A 19,037-nucleotide genomic window follows, 5' to 3' on the forward strand; every position below is an offset into this window, starting at 1 on the left:
AACAGAGACTGCCCTTTCCCTCCCTGCCCTACACGTGTCACTGTTGACACATTTTAAGAAGATCAATCATGGATTTTAACCAGAAAAAACACCATTGATTATCTTGATTAAAATTATCTATCAAATCTCCCTCCTCTTCTCAAAAATGGAGGAGGTTGCTCTTCCTGTGCCTCAATGGACCAGCCACCACTGGTTTGAGGACAGCTAGCGTGAGACCAGGGGTTTCCCACAGAGCCTGCTATCACGCCCCAAAACATAGTCTGCTTTGTCATCTACTTTATGGGACCATAATTTACAAAATGAACATCATGCTGTACTGAAGAAGACTTGAAACTAGCGATTGACTTGAAACTAACGATTCGAAAGTGTGAGTGAGAAGTGAGAAGACCCCCCCCCCCGCACATGGAGCTACCCACTGAGTTAGAAACAGCACTGGGCTCCAGTAAAAAAAAAAATCCATTACCAATACTGTAAAATAATTAGTAATTATTTGATTGACGTCTGTCTTGGCAAACCGCTGCTCTCCCTTCCAACAGGCTCCAGCTTTACAAACATAACTTTTCATGAGGCGATGATCTGACTGTTGGCTGGCTTGGCCGCTTTGTTGAAGGCAATGTAGGAGTCTGATTGGTCGGCCATCCCATGGGGGCGGGGCTCGGGCTTGGTGTCCTTGGTGACGGCGGCCGCCTGATGCTGCATCGCCTGCCGACGGCGGCAGCGGCGTATCCCGGCAACCATGGAGAGGACCAATGCACTGCTCAGGAGGGCAGCACCACTGAGGAAGAACGTGGCCGTGTAACTTCCTGTTACATCAACCAGCCAACCTGCAGGGAGCGAGAGAGAGAAGAGTGGGAGACAGAGAGAGAAGGGAGAGAGAGAAGGGAGAGAGTAGTAAATGGGAGTGGGCGGGCCAAGGGGCATCACCCCCCGCCCATCAGCAGCCATTTGTAACAAAGTAGTCCAAATGGTACAGAGTTGCCCAAATGGGAGTGGGCGGGGCCAAGAGGTTTCATCCCCCGCCCACTGGGAGCCATTAGGGACAGAGTGGGCGGGGCCAAGAGACATCATCCCCACCCACTGGGAGCTGTTTGGGACAGAGTGGGCGGGGCCATACAGTAACTAAGTAAAATGTTACTGTAATCGGATTACAGTAACTAAGTAACGCGTTACTGTAATCTTATTACAATAACTAAGTAACACCTTACCTTAAGTCGCAAATTGCTACTTAGCAAAAATCAAATAAAACGCCACGTTAACTCGGAGTTCCTACTCGCAAACTCGGGTATGATTTCTCAACCCATAGTTGCTCCCAGCGCATCATTTCAACATGGCACCCTCGATTGTAAGAATTTAAAACACATTTTTGACACATTTTTATTTTATTTTCAACAATAGTAAGCTTTCAGACCAATCAGCATACCAATACAATAGGTGGTTAAACCCACACAATTAGACGTTATTGTTGTTATTAGCTGTTAGCTTAGACAGCTAATGGTTATTAGCATCCATGGTTTTACCACTTGAAGCCTTGAAGCTCGAGGCATAGGTTGGAGATGACGCTTTTGCCACTTGCCAGCTCTGGCCATAAACAATGCAGCATAAGTGCCCAGACTGTAGCTAGATAATGCTAAATTAGCTTGTTTAGCTAACGTTAGCTAGCTACCACATTACTTTACCAATGGTCATAGAATTAACTAAATCGAGATGCGGTTCCAGCATATGAACAACACATACAATTTGTTTTATATCTAACGTTAGCGTAAACGTTAGACACTTTTCTGTCTCTCCTTTTGCTCTTTTTCTCTACTTCCCCAATTTTCAGCTCTTTATCTTGTTATACAGTCAGTGTTGGCAAACATGGCTTACTGGAGGCAACTGCCTTTTATTTTAAACAGCAGTTCAATGTGAAACCATGCCCTCTTTGAACTCTAACTGCTCCATACTAACCCTAAAATAGACACTCCATTTAAACTTGAAATGAGTCACCACTTTTCTGACTCTATCACCTCAATTCAGATTTAGATTAGACTAGATTGGACTCCAAACTTTGGAGTGTTTGAGAAATCGCACTTTACATTTTATTGTTTCAGCCTTTATAATGGTAAACGGACTGTATTTATACATGTAGAAACCATGTTATATAGTCTAGACCTCACATTCACCCATTTACACTCACACATTCACACACCGAGGCGTCAGGAGTAGTTAGGGGTTTGGTGTCATGCTCAGGGACACTTCGGCATGCTACCGGGAGGGGCCAGCCTCGAACCGGGGAGCTTTTCGACTCCCAGGTGACAGCTCTACCTCCTGAGCTAATACCGCCTCTTTATAATGGCCAGCCTTGAGGCTGTACTTTTTACTAAATTCACTTCATTTTAAAAACTGTGACAGTTCACACAACTTTACACTACATACAATATATTATACATCAGACCCTGAGCTACTTCTGAGGCCTATACCACGAAGCAAGATTAGTGGCTTAGGGACCGTTCGTTATTTAGGGAAGGGGCCACTGGAGGAAAATAGGGGAGGGTAATCTTGTTTTAAATTTAGTTTGAGGGAGGGTACACTCTCTTTAATTTGAGTCCAGGGGAGGGGTATACAATTTTGATTAGATAAAAATATATAAACGTTTTGTTTGTGTGTAATGTTTGCTTTTCGGACTTCAACAACTACTGAGTTGCTTCATTTACACCCCTCCTGTCCAAACTGTTTGGTATGTCCCGGTGTATTGTTTCTCTTTGGCGGTCTTATCTGTCGATCTTTGTGCTTGGCCTATCCAGACAGTAGGCGTGTACAGTATCTGGCGAATCAGTGGCGCTTTTCTGGTGATTCCACGGCTGCTGGGCTCTGTTTGCCTCGACGGAGGGCTGGGGTCTTGTATGCACCGCTGGGGTAACCTATACGTTCATACCAGTGAGGCTGCGACAGGCTGGTGTGCTGTTGCTGCTTTCTTTCGGGAGCGCGAGCCCCAGAGGTGTCTTTCGTAACGAGTGGCCGACCACAAACGTGTGTGATATGCTGGCGGACCACCCGTGCAAGGGGCTTCTTGCGCCACTGCCTTGGCTGGTTATGGTTTATTTCGTCATTGTGATACATTAGTTTGATTTGATTGTATAACTTAGGCTACTGTGTAAGACCACCATCCTGCGGGAGCCCTTACACGTAACATGACGTGGTGATATGTAACAAGTGTCAACCAACCTGTGCTGTGATGCTATGAGCTGTTTTAATTAAAACATATATAGCCTATATATTTTTGTCGATAATAAAGATTCCTATTTTAATATTAAGCTGCTTCTTGGTGTGTGTGCCTTAACGGCGTTGGAGCCTGTGGCTGTGGTCTCTAGGTGCCACAATATGGAAGTACATTTCCAGCACGAAAAGTCGAGCAAACAAACAGACATGGCATCACAAAATATATTTATGTCGAGCAAACAAACAGACATGGCATCACAAAATATATATGGGCTCTATCATTGCGCCAGATAAGCCGTCCAAGACCCCCCGCAACGCAAGAGCGAGGGGGGACATCGCTATGTGGACCGCCGTCGTGCCTACTCTCCGCCATGTCGCCAAGATGACCCCCCGCAACGCAAGAGCGAGGGGGGACATCGCTATGTCGACCGCCGTCGTGCCTACTCTCCGCCATGTCGCCAAGATGACCGTCGCCGAGACGACTGCCCCCCACCTTTGGGGTGGGGGGCAGACGACTGCTGGAACGACAATCACCAAGAGACTAGGAGAAGCGAGCGTCACTACCGCTATGACCCCCCGCCACGCAAGAGCGAGGGGGGACATAGCTCTGACGATCACCAGCAGAGTAGGAGAAGCGAGCGTCACTACCGCAACGATTCCCCACCGTGCACGCGCGAGGGGGGGCGTCGCCACAATGATCACAATCGTGACAACACGCCGCCGCCACGCCATGATGACCGCCATCACTGTGACCCCTCATCTGCGCCCGAGCGCGATGGGGGGCAGCACCGCAATGATCGCTACATCGACTCCTCCCCTCCCCCGGGACGGGAGGAAGGACGTTGCCATGGTCGAGGCGACGCCCACCCCTTTCTGGATTGGGGGGGGGGGCGCGGCCCGGAGCAGGACGACCTCAGTGACTCACCGTCGTCCGACTCTGAGGATCTGCTCACCACGCGGGAAAGGGACATCCGCGACCGACGGATCGAGTCCTTCGCCAAGGACATAGAACGCTTTGACCCGACTAACCGTGCCTCTAACATTGACCGTTACATACGGGAGGTCAAGCGCTCTCTCACCAATCTGGAGCGACCCACTACCGAGTAGAGAACCCAGTAGCTGACAGTCTAGCCCGAGAGGGCGACAAAGTGCCCGAAGTCAGAGCACCAGCTGTTCCCCGGCCACCGCGGCCCCACGCACCCAGCCACCAGCCCGACAGGCAGGTAAGCTCCAGGGGCGGGGGCAAAGGGGGAGAAAACCCCCAGGGACGGCCCTGGCAGAACCAGGAGCCGGCCCAAAATCCTCATGGTAGCTTCTACCATCCAAGTCAGGGACGGTCCGGGCAGAGCCAAGACCAGGACCCACACCCGTCAGGTAACTTCCAAGGCCAAACCCAGGAAAAGCCATGGAAGAAACCACGTAAACCCAAGAAGAAGAAGAAGTCAGGGGACGACACCGACGGTAGGGACAGGCGAACAACCGCGGAAGACCAGTCGACCCGACTGCTGAACGCTTTAGCTGACACAGTAAAAATGTTCTTCGATAAAGACAAACCAGCTGGCTCCCCGCCGGAGCCAGACAAAACCCCGGTCGCATGACTCAGGGGGGAACCTCCGCCACCTGCCAGAGTTCGCTTTGTCAACAAAGGGGACCCCGAAGAACCAGATCCCTTCCTAAGTCTCCTTCTCAGGCTTCACCAAACCGTCCTACTCTAACTTTCATGGGCAACCTTGTCCGCAAGGGCAACGCCCATCATATCTACACCCCAGTGGTGGTAGGGGGGTGCACTCGCACCCTCGCCTTAGTGGACACAGGAGCCTCCATCAGCTTGATGAGTGCCAACACCTTCGAGAAGGTCTGCATAGCCATGCACGCCACCAATAGGCCACTTCGGATCGAGCCTTGTGATGTTAGCATCACCAGCTACACACAAGACCAAACCCCCATTGCTGAGCGTGCTCTGCTGGACATTACCTTCCAGGGGATGACTATACGCCACCCCATTCACATCAGCCCTCTCGATACCGAACCGCTTCTCATTGGCCAGGATCTCCTGGACCGGCTAGTCCCAATCATCGACTGCTCCAGCAATCGCATTTGGGCTCAGGTTCAAACGCCAAAGCCATGGGCGTCACCTGGCCGCCAGCCTAGCACAGACAGACAAGTCGCTGTCATCAAGGAAGCTGGCACATCGCTGCCGGCACGCAACGTTTCCACTGCTAGCCCCGAGCTGTACCGCCGCCTGTGCAAACAGGAGCGGCTGCTCCCCGCATTCTCCGCAAACGAAACCCGCACGTCAGTTCCCGCTCGAACCGCGAATGTTCCCATACGCCTGGCCATCAGCCCAGGACAGAAACTGCCTGGCAGGCAGGCATTCTCCCAGCCGTTGCCCCGGCACAGAGAACAAAACATGACGATGCGCGGCACTCCTTTCTTTAAGTTGGACAATCGTTCAACCAACACTCTGGTGCAGAACCCGACGCATGCACCTGACCCAGCGCTGATGCGGCAGCCACTGGGAGTGTCAGTTAACAGCTCGTACACACCTCCAAAGGGGGGGGGGGGGCAAGCCCCACCACAGAGGTAGTGAACGAGACTTAGTAGGGTAGCCAGGATAGGTGCATGTCCACTCACTCCACTAGTATGCACTAACCACTAACCTATGCTACATAGAGCCCTACTGCCAGTAACTCAGACTCAACCTCCATGCCTTACAGACTCTAACCAGCATAGTACGAGAGGACAAGACCTATGTGCACGCAACCAGAGACTTGACACAAGACCTTACAGGGAGATATCCTCCTCAGTCACCAGTCTGAGTGGGGGTAACATACCCCCCTACCTAGTCTCCCTATCTCTGGTTGAACAAATCTTAAAATCCGCCACGACCACCGTGGCCTAGCCCTCTCAGGTACACTTGGCATATAGTCTTGGCAGTGCAATCCCAATTTTCATAGATCCACAGCATCTAGAAATAGGATTCCTTGTCAACCTACCAATCATTGAACCGCAGAACATATAGGCTAAAACACTGTCACACAACCGCTATGACACGGTCACTAAACTGAGCCTATGAATCAGACGGTGTTCTACACAGTCCCCCGAGGGGCCACAGTACACATCGATGACACTGTCCTCCATTATCTCAACCCTGACAGACATGACGTGGACGTTGAGATAATGGACGCATTTCAATGTCACAATCTCACGATTGGAGACACCCTTCAACAGCAGCCCCTGGCTGAAGGGACCAAACTAGTCTAGTTCAGCCCCAAGGCAACTGGACCCCCATTCACCAAACATGTAACCAGGTCATCACACTACCTCACACTCCTTCTCTCCCTTCCCCTTATGCAAATCGTGTAAACACGAAGAGCTAAGTGACCAAGACAGAGAACCGGGCCCAGGCCCTGCCTAAGAAACTTGAAGGATGACAATCTAAATGTATTGCTTTGTGTGATGTAGACTAGTATAACAATCTGAATGTATTGTTTGTGTGTGATATAGAATGATAGAATAGCTTGAGAAAAAGTCCTGCCCGGACACAGGTGATCGGCCCGGACATGAGCCCAGATAGGACCACATAACGTAGGACCTAACAAACTTGCTCCTTTCAGCCTCACGGACTAGGCAACCAATGGGTCGCCACCCTCAGGCCGCATGGCCCTGGAGATGCTCGAAAGACTGCGCCAGAACACACCCTTTCAACCATCGGGGGGATGTTGGGCCAGACATTTTGAATGTACACTGACAGTGAATAAAAGACATGTTGAATGAACACTGACATTGAATGAAAGACATGTTGGATGAATACTAGCTGTTCTGTGTGGAGACAGTGGGAGACACAACCCCCACATACCTGGCCATTTGGCCAATTTGAATAACACACCCATGCTAAAACGGCAGGGAACCGAGCCATTCCTTTGTTAGCAAAGAGTGACAAAAGGACAGCCAACTCTCCTGTCTGTAAGTGAGATAAGATGAGCCAATCGGAGTGGCTGATCTACAACAAAGACACGCCCTGCACATCACATTATATACAGGGTTGAAGCCCCAAAATCTTCAGTTCCTACGTAGCCTAGCTACAGACAGGTCCTCCTCTGAGAAGTTCTAAGTGGCACATCGCTACGACAGGACGTGTGGTTTAACTCGAGACAAACCGCCCTTCCCCCCTCCTTGCAGCTGAGCAGCAAGGCCGCCACCAGGCCTGACGAAACCTCCATCAGAGCTAAGCTAGCTTTGATATCCTGAACCCGACCCGCATCGCCTCGACCAGGCGAGTGCCTTCAACCCGAAGAAGCGAGCTGTGAGATCCCCCTTTCCTCCACCGAGACGACAGCAGATCCAAGAACCCAACGTGGCCAGCTGAGTTCGACTGCCTGCTCTCACCCCTCCACTCCTTCCTTCACGGGACAGCGGACGCACGCTAGACGAGCATCCCCCCCCCCTCCGCGCCGGAGGAACCTTGCAAGACCGACCATAACAAACCACTGCACCCGCGTGTGCAGGACTGAGCGTGCACGCCAAGTAAGAGACTGAATTGATCACTCAAGTCCGGACTTAGAATTGTTTAGAGTTAGATGATATATATCCATAGATATACATGATTGACTGATATCATGCTGTAAATGAATCTGTGACTGTTGTGTCTGACTGTAATTGTGCTCATATATGCATTACTGAATCCGAGTGTTTAAACGCTAGCCATTTAATTCTTCACCGAGCCGCTGAAGCGGGTCTAAGATAGTCTATGAGCCGAGGGGAACTCATTTCACCAGTTAAACGTCGGTTAAACCCTAACCGTGGTGAAGCGAGTACCTCGCGGCCTTTTTCATCTAGACAGCGTTAGTTCTTCGCCACGGGCACGTGCGCAAGCGCGTGCACAAACCTTTCCCCTATAAATACACACACATAGCCACTGGTCGCCTGACCTCCATCTTGTGTCAAACACACCCCTTTGTCATCCATCTTGTGTCGGCCTACCACTCCAGGTCCGCCATTTTGGGTAGAGATCGGTATAGCTTCCCAGCCACGCACACACTTGCACACACACACACACTCTGCCTCCCCCTAGTGTCCAACCGGTGCCTTACACTTTCCCTGCAGATAAATTCTCTCAACCTCACGCTTTCTCTCCCCATTGCAGCGAAGTGTTTTAGAATATAACTTAGTTATAACTGAAATTCATTGACTGTATTGCCCATACCTCTCTATTATTTTATATATAATAAATAGTGTCAACTTTTAATAGAATTCAACTGTTTCAGAGTGATTTTGTGATAGCTGTGGTGAACTGTTGCTTAAGGATTAGAAACTCCCCCACTTCAGATAAGACTAAAGGTGATTCAGATTAGGTCCTGCGATCAGGCAGGTGGTGCCCCAAGGTTGATCCTTATCAAGGATTACATATTTGATATTTTAATAATTTTATGAAATATTAATAATTTTCTGATTATTAATATTTTATTTTACCTAACTAAATTCACCCAAATAACGAGCACAACATCAAGGACTAAAGCCTTGCACCTGTTGCAGGCTACATTTTAATTAAGCCCTACTTACCACTTTGGAATATGTTTTTATATATTCATTGTTGTGCTCTCAAGTAGCCTAGATACGTTGTTTGACCCCGCTGATCGATTGCAGCTGAATAGTGAGTGGAGAAATATCACTAAACCGGCATAAAAAGGTTACATAAATGTCTCCAAAGCGCACGGTGCCGTGTGCGCAAACAGAGCTGAGACTGACGTTGGGTTGGAATTGAAATGGTGATACATGCTAGAATAGCCTACTACATCTAAGCAATTTAATATGGGATCACCTGCACACAGGCGATCCCATATTAAGATGATTCATATCTAGGCTACTCCTGCATTTTGCAGCTGCAACTGTGTTGCTTTTGGCCTGTATGATGTGATTGAACGTCATATTTCCAGCATCATTATATGAAATATGGAGATATGCGACTCTGCTGACAATAGCCTATATATGTGACCACAAAATAGGCTATTTTTTATAAATGAAATCTATGCCCGCACGTACTGTGTCGATTCAGTTCAGAAGCATTTATTTTATTTTATTATCATTCTTTTTTTTATTGATTAGCCTATAGGAATTATTCAATCAGTGCGACTAAACACATCATGAGATCATTATTATTCATTGAGCCTAAATGGTCTATACATACGGATTTTGGACTGAGATAGATTACACATTGCTTCCACAAAAGACATGCCGGTTTTGAGTTTATTGAGAGGGTGAATTGAGCTGCTGTAGATAGCCTACGTGGAGGTAGAAACAGCTCTTCAAAGAAATTACTGGTGTGGATAAAAGTGGTCACTTTAGACAGTCATTCGGGAACAGACTAATAATATCCAACACAGATTTTTATTTGCGGTTTCATTCAATGAGGAAATAGGCGTGTCTGGCGCTGTCGGAGTTGGAGCAGTCCATATTGCCTTGTGATTGGCAGTTGTTAAAAACCACGCCTCTTTTGCGGGCATGAGCTCCAGTGCACGGGCATTTTCCTGTGCACCAGCTCTCAGCTTGATTAGAAAAACCTGGTTCGAGTTAACGAGTGGCAAACGAGGTTCGTAGGTAAATTCGAGGTACTATTCGAGGTAAATAGCCTATGTCCATTGTCCAACAAGTTTTCTCAATTCATTTCCCTCTTTGCGATGTGATAAAAGTTTCTCAGTGAGTTATAGTTGATTGCCTCACTGAGTTATCTGCTAATACCCAATTTTAGGAGCATAATTTGATGTCTTGGAGTGGCAAGGCTGTGCGTAATGACATATCCAAAACGAATTCCACTTTCCACTGCACAAATACCTCTCTGCGCTGGGAGCGCAACGGTAATCTCCATGCAGCGCACCCAGCGCAGAGAGGTAGTTGCGCGTAAGAGGTCCTTTTCAAAGCTTTTAGCGCAAAGTAATTGCGCGCTGCTGACTATAGTATAATGCCATCTATCACCACATTTTAGCACTGAAACGCCTGCTTTGGCTTGTGGCAGCCAATGCCCAGTACATTTATCACAGGCATGCTCTTGTGTCCGCCCCCAATTTGCATTGCACACGGCATTAACTCATTGAATGCCATGGACGTCCTTCGACGTCCAATTAAATAGTGACGTAGAGTGCCACGGACGTCCTTCGACGTCCAATGCGTTTTTTGACGGTGGGACGTCGATCAAAGCCTTCCGCAGCTCCTGTACAACTATAGTAGCTATTGGAGGTCTATAACCTATTTTACAGAACCCTTAGGTGGCGACAGTGCTCTCCAGATTACAGAAATGTCAGGAATACACAGCCTAAAATAGCCTTGATGAAAGAGAACCCGCTCATGCTGCACTCCAGAGCCATGTAGATTGTTCTGGCTGCAACTGACGGGGGCTGCGAACACAGTCAATCCGCGCACACAACTGAGTCCTTCTGCCTCTGTCTGTCTGTCAGCATAGTTTCTCCACATGATTAGCCGCTAGAAAAGCAGCAGCGCGACACTGAAAAGCCAAACCTTTCACTGCAGTCCGCGTGTGGCTTCTCCATGTTGCGCTGCCTGGGAGGCGGCGCTTCCCAGGCTTCCTAGACGCTTGGTGCGAGGCTGTGTGTTACTAGTGTGGGGAGGAGTTTTCAGCTGAGGGGGGGGAGGGGGGGTGGGGCACGCAGGGCAGGACACAACTACACCACATCACTACATCAGAAAATATTACCGTATCTAGAGTCAGTGAATGTGCTTGAAATGCTGCATTTCACAAAAGGCTGAATATCTCAGCTTATAATTTGAAATGCCTGAAAACGCTGAAAACAACCTATCTTCTCCGGCTCATAACTAAAGAACGGAAAATGGTATCAATAAACTTTTTTTTGCTGATGATACAATAGAGTCTCCTTGTTCTTTTTGCGTGTTCGGTGTTTACATAGTAATATCACACAATATTCTGTGGGCCTCGAGAAATCACTGAAAACGCTCTGAAAACTCTGGCACTGGGAGCGTCCGTTCTCCAAAAGTGGCTGGCACTCAATGAGTTAAATGAGCGCAAACGCTAAAATAGCGCTTTTGGGAAGATAGAGCCCAGCATTTCTGACCTACTAGCAGGTTTATCAGCGATGGGAATGGGGCTGATGGCGAGCCTACTGAGTCTATGGGTGACAACAGTCGTATCGGGCAGGCTTGTAAATACCCTGTAGTTTGTTGTTATTAGGGGTCCAAGCACGAAGTGCGTGGATCCCTATTGTAATTGTTCCGTTTATTATTAGGGGTCCAAGCACGAAGTGCGTGGATCCCTATTGTATCTGTTCCGTTTATTATTATTCTTTTTTTTATTCTCCGCTAAAACAGTATGCACGGCAAAAACCGTAAGGGGTACAGTAGCCAGACTTTGCACATAGGTTGGAAATGTGCCCCACTACTCAGAGACAAAAAATTAGCCATATTGGCCAGATGGTGGCGCTATAACAGACCATTTCGCGTTATGGTCCATATCTTCTGAACCGTGAGGCGTAGAATCAAAATTCCACTTCGGCTGTATTCCCTGGATCAATACGCATCTATCCATATAGGCCACGCCCATTTGCGTGTGCCTAGATTTTCCGCCATCTTGGACTTTCTAAAAAAAAAAAAAAACGAACTCGTCCTAGGCCATTTGCCCAAATGAGCCCACACTTTTTGTGTGTCATCTCTGGACTTCCCTGATTTAAAATCTTAGAAAGAATTTGGATACGTGAAACCGTCTTGAAATGATAAATGTTTAAACTTTTGTGTATTTACTTTTGTTCTTTTCCTGCCCTAAAAGTGTGTGGATCTCAGAAACCATACACCCCCCATCACCCAAACTTTCCACACAGGTTCACGACATCACCCACTACTCAGAGTAAAAAAATTACACCAATCCACCAGATGGTGGCGCTATAACAGCCAATTTCATGTTTGTCGGTCCATAACTTCTGAACTGCGAGCTGTAGAATCAAAATTCCACATCTACTGGTTTCCCTGGAGCATCATGTATCTAACCCACTAGGCCACGCCCATTTCTGTGTGGTAGATTTTCCGCCATTTTGAATTTGATCAAAAACCTACTTTTGCGAGCTCCTCCTAGACCGTTTGGCCAAATCACACAAAACTTTTTCTGGGTCATCTATGGGCTACCCCGACCTAAGGTTAGTAAAGGATTTTGGATACGTGAAACCGTTTTGAAATGATAAATCTCTAAACTTTTAATGAAACACACGCCAACACTAAATTGCCCACAACTCATTAACCGGTCAATTACAACTACTGCTGCTACTTCTGCTACCACTCCCACTACTACCAACACTACTACTACTACTATTACTACTTCTGCTACTATTACTACTACTACTACTAATACTACTACTACTACTACTACTACTACTGGAAGTTGGAATGTAGCATTTTGGGTGGGGTTAATGTGTTTTGGGGTTCTGCATCTGCTGTAGCATAATACATAGTTGGTTTAGATGTCACACAGTAATGCCCGATCCACAAAGACTTGACACCCACGTTTGAATAAAAACAAGTTTATGCCATAATAAGGTTATATCCGTGCCTTGTCATTGCTGTGGAAGGATGGTGTAGGGGTAAAGTAGCAGACACCAAAGCTGGAGGTCCTGGGTTCAAACCACGGCCAGGTAACTGTTTTATTTTTTGAAAATGTAGAATAAAGGTTAATCTGGATATAATTATGTATAACGCTGCTGAATACACACTGTGTACATAGCAGAATAACTGAATATGCCTATTTATGGTAACGTCATATTTCGACGTCCTCTTGACATTCCTGTGTAGATGTCTAAATGATCCCCAAATCGGCTGTGATTTGGCCTAGTCCTGGACGTCACTGAAAGAAGATATCAGAACATCATCATGATGTAATTGTGTTTGCTGGGAGCCTTCTTTCAGATATATGAAAGGAAAAACATTCCAATACATTATTGTGTCTTCAGATGTGAAAGGTCCAAAAAGAGAATTAAATCTGAATTATCCTTGTCACTCATGTGTTCAGCTCAGTGGCCTTGTGGTCTGAATGTCCGCCCTGAGACTGGGAGGTCGTGAGTTCGATCCCCGGCCGAGTCATAGCAAAGACTATAAAAATGAGACCCATTTGCCTCCCTGCTTGGCACTCAGCATCAAAGGGTTGGAATTGGGGGGTTAGATCACCATATGATTCCCGAGCGCGGCGCTCACCGCTCCCCCAGGGGATGGGTCAAATGCGGAGAACAAATTTCACACATTGTGTGACAATCAGTGGGACTTTACCTTTACTTTACTTCCATTGTAACAGCACAACCCACACCAATTAGTTCAAACATCTCCATTCAGGGCAGACTTTTAATGTAAAGTGGTGGATTATGTGTGTAATACAGACATGTCCTTAATGGTAAATGGACTGCATGACAAGCTGCAATGCAGGGTGCTGGCTATAGTCATCAAAAGCACACACACACACACACACACACACACACGCGCACACACACACACACACACACACACACGCACACACACACACGTACACACACGCACACACATATACACCACACCTGCACCTAATTCTGGACTGATCACCACACACCTGCACTTAAGACGCTAATCAGCCTCTACACTCAGTGTGTGTCCGTTACTGCAGTAGAGGCTGTGTTGGTGTTTCGGTCCTTTGGTGTTTATCCTCCCTTCAGATGCATTATTAAGTAAGTTGTAGTTTTGTTAGCCATTGTTGAATTGCCATTCCAAGCCATCCTGATCTTAAAGGTGAATTGCATATGTTTTTCTCTTTAGCCATGGTTAAAATATATTGTTTATTGTTTGTTTGATTGTTATATTGTTTTTTATTGCTAAACATACTACTTCCTATGACTATTTTGTCTGTTTGCACACGCACACGCACACGCGCACACACACACGCACACGCACACGCACACACACACTAAAATGGCCACCACTGGTGTACTTCATCTCCCAGAGTGCTTCACTCACTCACTTGTGGATTGTGCCACGTGGGTGGGGAGATGGGTGGAGCTATGGCTATAAAAGAAGTGCAAAACTTGCCCCAAACCCCAGTCTGCTGCTACAGAGGTGCTGTGAGCCAGTCCAACTCATGCTGACCTTAAAGGTGAATTGCATATGTTTTTTTCTTTAGCATGGTTAAAATATATTGTTTATTGTTGCTTTAATTGATTGTTACATTGTTTGTTTATTGCTAGTTTGATGTAATTTGGATTGCTTGTTAACATTGTGTATTTGGGTAAATAATTCTGTTTGTGTTCTTATCCACAGACAACATGCTGATTGCCTCACTGTCACTTTTGATGTTGGGAAAATAAAATCACCCTGCACCTTGTCCTGCTGTGTGCCTGCCATCTTTCCTTGTGGTTTTATCTGGGTCCAGTGCTGAGGGGTCACATTGCCCTCACCTGTTCATAGGTGTGACACTCATTAACCGCTCATCCTGGCTGATATTTTACCACATGTTGAGCAGAGTTGCTTTAACTTAAGAACACATAATTTGATAATTGTAAACTCAGTTCACCAAAGTTTACACTGCAAAATGTATCACCAATGTATTTTACATGAAACAGAAGTTGGCGGGCTTGTAATCCTGCAGTGTGACTGACATCACTCTGAGCCAATCAGAGTTGGGCTGTGGTCAGGCTCTGTACCAGGTGCACTGAATCACTGATGAATGGAGATGGTGCAAGACAGTTGGCAGTATAGAGGGAACGTTTTTTAACATCCAATTCAACTTATCTTTGAAACCTGCTGAATGAAACCTCCAAAAGCCAAATCCGTGAGTTTAAAGGGAGGTTTACACAATCTGAAATATATTTTCAATGTTATGTAAAGGGAGGTATGAAGGTAATTTGAAGTGATGGCAATGTGTTGTGATTTGAAATGTATTCCTATCTTGTGTTTTAATTAAAGCCAACTGAGATGTTAGTTTTGGCCTTAAAGGGACACTCCACCGAAAACGGAAACAATGCTTATTTATTTTGCACATCTCGCACATCCGAAAACAGTTTAGCAGGCATTCATTTAGTTTGACACTTATTGAGTTGATTTGTGAAAGGTATAGTTTGGTTTATTTGAAGTGGGGTACTATGCGGTACTTGCATGCAGTCGGTGTACTGGGTAAAGCACTCTGGACGCATCACACACAGAGATAGAACTGTACTCTAACCACAACAGGCACAGAGCTGTCTGCTGAGTGAAGTTGACCATGAGCAAAAACATACAAATAAACAAATAGATAGAATGCTTCCATACTGCTCACCTGGTGTAATCAAACTCTCCACAAGCCCTGAGATGCCAAGTTGACTTGAAAATGTCATTTACACCCTGATTCTAGCTTAAATGTTCACTGTAGCAAGGTTGTACCTTAGTTGGTGTAATTCAGCCGCTAGCTCCAGTGCACATTGCCACAGACATATACACCTATACACACACACACACACACGCCACACACACACACACACACACACACACACACACACACACACATATACTCACACATATACACACACATATATACACACACACATATACACACTTACACAGATATACACTAACACTACTATTACTACTGCTACTACTGCTTGAACCCGGTCAGGTCACCAAATCTCAACCAAACTTTGTGCACTTGTGCACATACCAACTCTGATTAAATGTGCAATTCAGTGTCTATATTATCTGACATACACCCCCCAAGTCACCGGAAGCTTGGACCCCGCATCGCCGCTTGCGGCTATATTTAGGGGTCCAAGCACGAAGTGCGTGGATCCCTATTGTATCTGTTCCGTTTATTAGGGGTCCAAGCACGAAGTGCGTGGATCCCTATTGTATCTGTTCCGTTTATTATTATTATTCTTTTTTTTTTTATTCTCCGCTAAAACAGTATGCACGGCAAAAACCGTAAGGGGTACAGTAGCCAGACTTTGCACATAGGTTGGAAATGTGCCCCACTACTCAGAGACAAAAAATTAGCCATATTGGCCAGATGGTGGCGCTATAACAGACCATTTTGCGTTATGGTCCATATCTTCTGAACCGTGAGGCGTAGAATCAAAATTCCACTTCGGCTGTATTCCCTGGATCAATACGCATCTATCCATATAGGCCACGCCCATTTGCGTGTGCCTAGATTTTCCGCCATCATGGACTTTCTCAAAAAAAAAAAAAACGAACTCGTCCTAGGCCATTTGCCCAAATGAGCCCACACTTTTTGTGTGTCATCTCTGGACTTCCCTGATTTAAAATCTTAGAAAGAATTTGGATACGTGAAACCGTCTTGAAATGATAAATGTTTAAACTTTTGTGTATTTACTTTTGTTCTTTTCCTGCCCTAAAAGTGTGTGGATCTCAGAAACCATACACCCCCCATCACCCAAACTTTCCACACAGGTTCACGACATCACCCACTACTCAGAGTAAAAAAATTACACCAATCCACCAGATGGTGGCGCTATAACAGCCAATTTCATGTTTGTCGGTCCATAACTTCTGAACTGCGAGCTGTAGAATCAAAATTCCACATCTACTGGTTTCCCTGGAGCATCATGTATCTAACCCACTAGGCCACGCCCATTTCTGTGTGGTAGATTTTCCGCCATTTTGAATTTGATCAAAAACCTACTTTTGCGAGCTCCTCCTAGACCGTTTGGCCAAATCACACAAAACTTTTTCTGGGTCATCTATGGGCTACCCCGACCTAAGGTTAGTAAAGGATTTTGGATACGTGAAACCGTTTTGAAATGATAAATCTCTAAACTTTTAATGAAACACACGCCAACACTAAATTGCCCACAACTCATTAACCGGTCAATTACAACTACTGCTGCTACTTCTGCTACCACTCCCACTACTACCAACACTACTACTACTACTATTACTACTTCTGCTACTATTACTACTACTACTACTAATACTACTACTACTACTACTACTACTACTGGAAGTTGGAATGTAGCATTTTGGGTGGGGTTAATGTGTTTTGGGGTTCTGCATCTGCTGTAGCATAATACATAGTTGGTTTAGATGTCACACAGTAATGCCCGATCCACAAAGACTTGACACCCACGTTTGAATAAAAACAAGTTTATGCCATAATAAGGTTATATCCATGCCTTGTCATTGCTGTGGAAGGATGGTGTAGGGGTAAAGTAGCAGACACCAAAGCTGGAGGTCCTGGGTTCAAACCACGGCCAGGTAACTGTTTTATTTTTTGAAAATGTAGAATAAAGGTTAATCTGGATATAATTATGTATAACGCTGCTGAATACACACTGTGTACATAGCAGAATAACTGAATATGCCTATTTATGGTAACGTCATATTTCGACGTCCTCTTGACATTCCTGTGTAGATGTCTAAATGATCCCCAAATCGGCTGTGATTTGGCCTAGTCCTGGACGTCACTGAAAGATGATATCAGAACATCATCATGATGTAATTGTGTTTGCTGGGAGCCTTCTTTCAGATATATGAAAGGAAAAACATTCCAATACATTATTGTGTCTTCAGATGTGAAAGGTCCAAAAAGAGAATTAAATCTGAATTATCCTTGTCACTCATGTGTCCAGCTCAGTGGCCTTGTGGTCTGAATGTCCGCCCTGAGACTGGGAGGTCGTGAGTTCGATCCCCGGCCGAGTCATAGCAAAGACTATAAAAATGAGACCCATTTGCCTCCCTGCTTGGCACTCAGCATCAAAGGGTTGGAATTGGGGGGTTAGATCACCATATGATTCCCGAGCGCGGCGCTCACCGCTCCCCCAGGGGATGGGTCAAATGCGGAGAACAAATTTCACACATTGTGTGACAATCAGTGGGACTTTACCTTTACTTTACTTCCATTGTAACAGCACAACCCACACCAATTAGTTCAAACATCTCCATTCAGGGCAGACTTTTAATGTAAAGTGGTGGATTATGTGTGTAATACAGACATGTCCTTAATGGTAAATGGACTGCATGACAAGCTGCAATGCAGGGTGCTGGCTATAGTCATCAAAAGCACACACACACACACACACACACACGCACACGCGCACACACACACACACACGCGCACACACACACACACGTACACACACGCACACACATATACACCACACCTGCACCTAATTCTGGACTGATCACCACACACCTGCACTTAAGACGCTAATCAGCCTCTACACTCAGTGTGTGTCCGTTACTGCAGTAGAGGCTGTGTTGGTGTTTCGGTCCTTTGGTGTTTATCCTCCCTTCAGATGCATTATTAAGTAAGTTGTAGTTTTGTTAGCCATTGTTGAATTGCCATTCCAAGCCATCCTGATCTTAAAGGTGAATTGCATATGTTTTTCTCTTTAGCCATGGTTAAAATATATTGTTTATTGTTTGTTTGATTGTTATATTGTTTTTTATTGCTAAACATACTACTTCCTATGACTATTTTGTCTGTTTGCACACGCACACGCACACGCGCACACACACACGCACACGCACACGCACACGCACACTAAAATGGCCACCACTGGTGTACTTCATCTCCCAGAGTGCTTCACTCACTCACTTGTGGATTGTGCCACGTGGGTGGGGAGATGGGTGGAGCTATGGCTATAAAAGAAGTGCAAAACTTGCCCCAAACCCCAGTCTGCTGCTACAGAGGTGCTGTGAGCCAGTCCAACTCATGCTGACCTTAAAGGTGAATTGCATATGTTTTTTTCTTTAGCATGGTTAAAATATATTGTTTATTGTTGCTTTAATTGATTGTTACATTGTTTGTTTATTGCTAGTTTGATGTAATTTGGATTGCTTGTTAACATTGTGTATTTGGGTAAATAATTCTGTTTGTG

The 19,037-nt window shown here is 46.0% G+C and overlaps 1 protein-coding gene across 1 annotated transcript in view; it reads right to left on the reverse strand.

Annotated features, from left to right (window-relative positions):
• Positions 1-561: 561 nt before the first annotated feature.
• Positions 562-19,037, reverse strand: part of LOC310780822 (monocarboxylate transporter 12-B-like) — a gene marked incomplete at both ends in the record, with an annotated part of 210,061 nt that continues 191,585 nt past the window's right edge. Inside the window, one exon of the mRNA XM_083641319.1 lies at positions 562-824. Coding sequence (XP_083497445.1) covers positions 562-824 — 263 coding nt within the window. The remainder of the gene's footprint in view (positions 825-19,037) is intronic.

The sequence above is a fragment of the Poromitra crassiceps genome (assembly GCF_964638095.1).
Source record: "Poromitra crassiceps genome assembly, chromosome: 8".
Classification (NCBI taxonomy): domain Eukaryota; kingdom Metazoa; phylum Chordata; class Actinopteri; order Beryciformes; family Melamphaidae; genus Poromitra; species Poromitra crassiceps.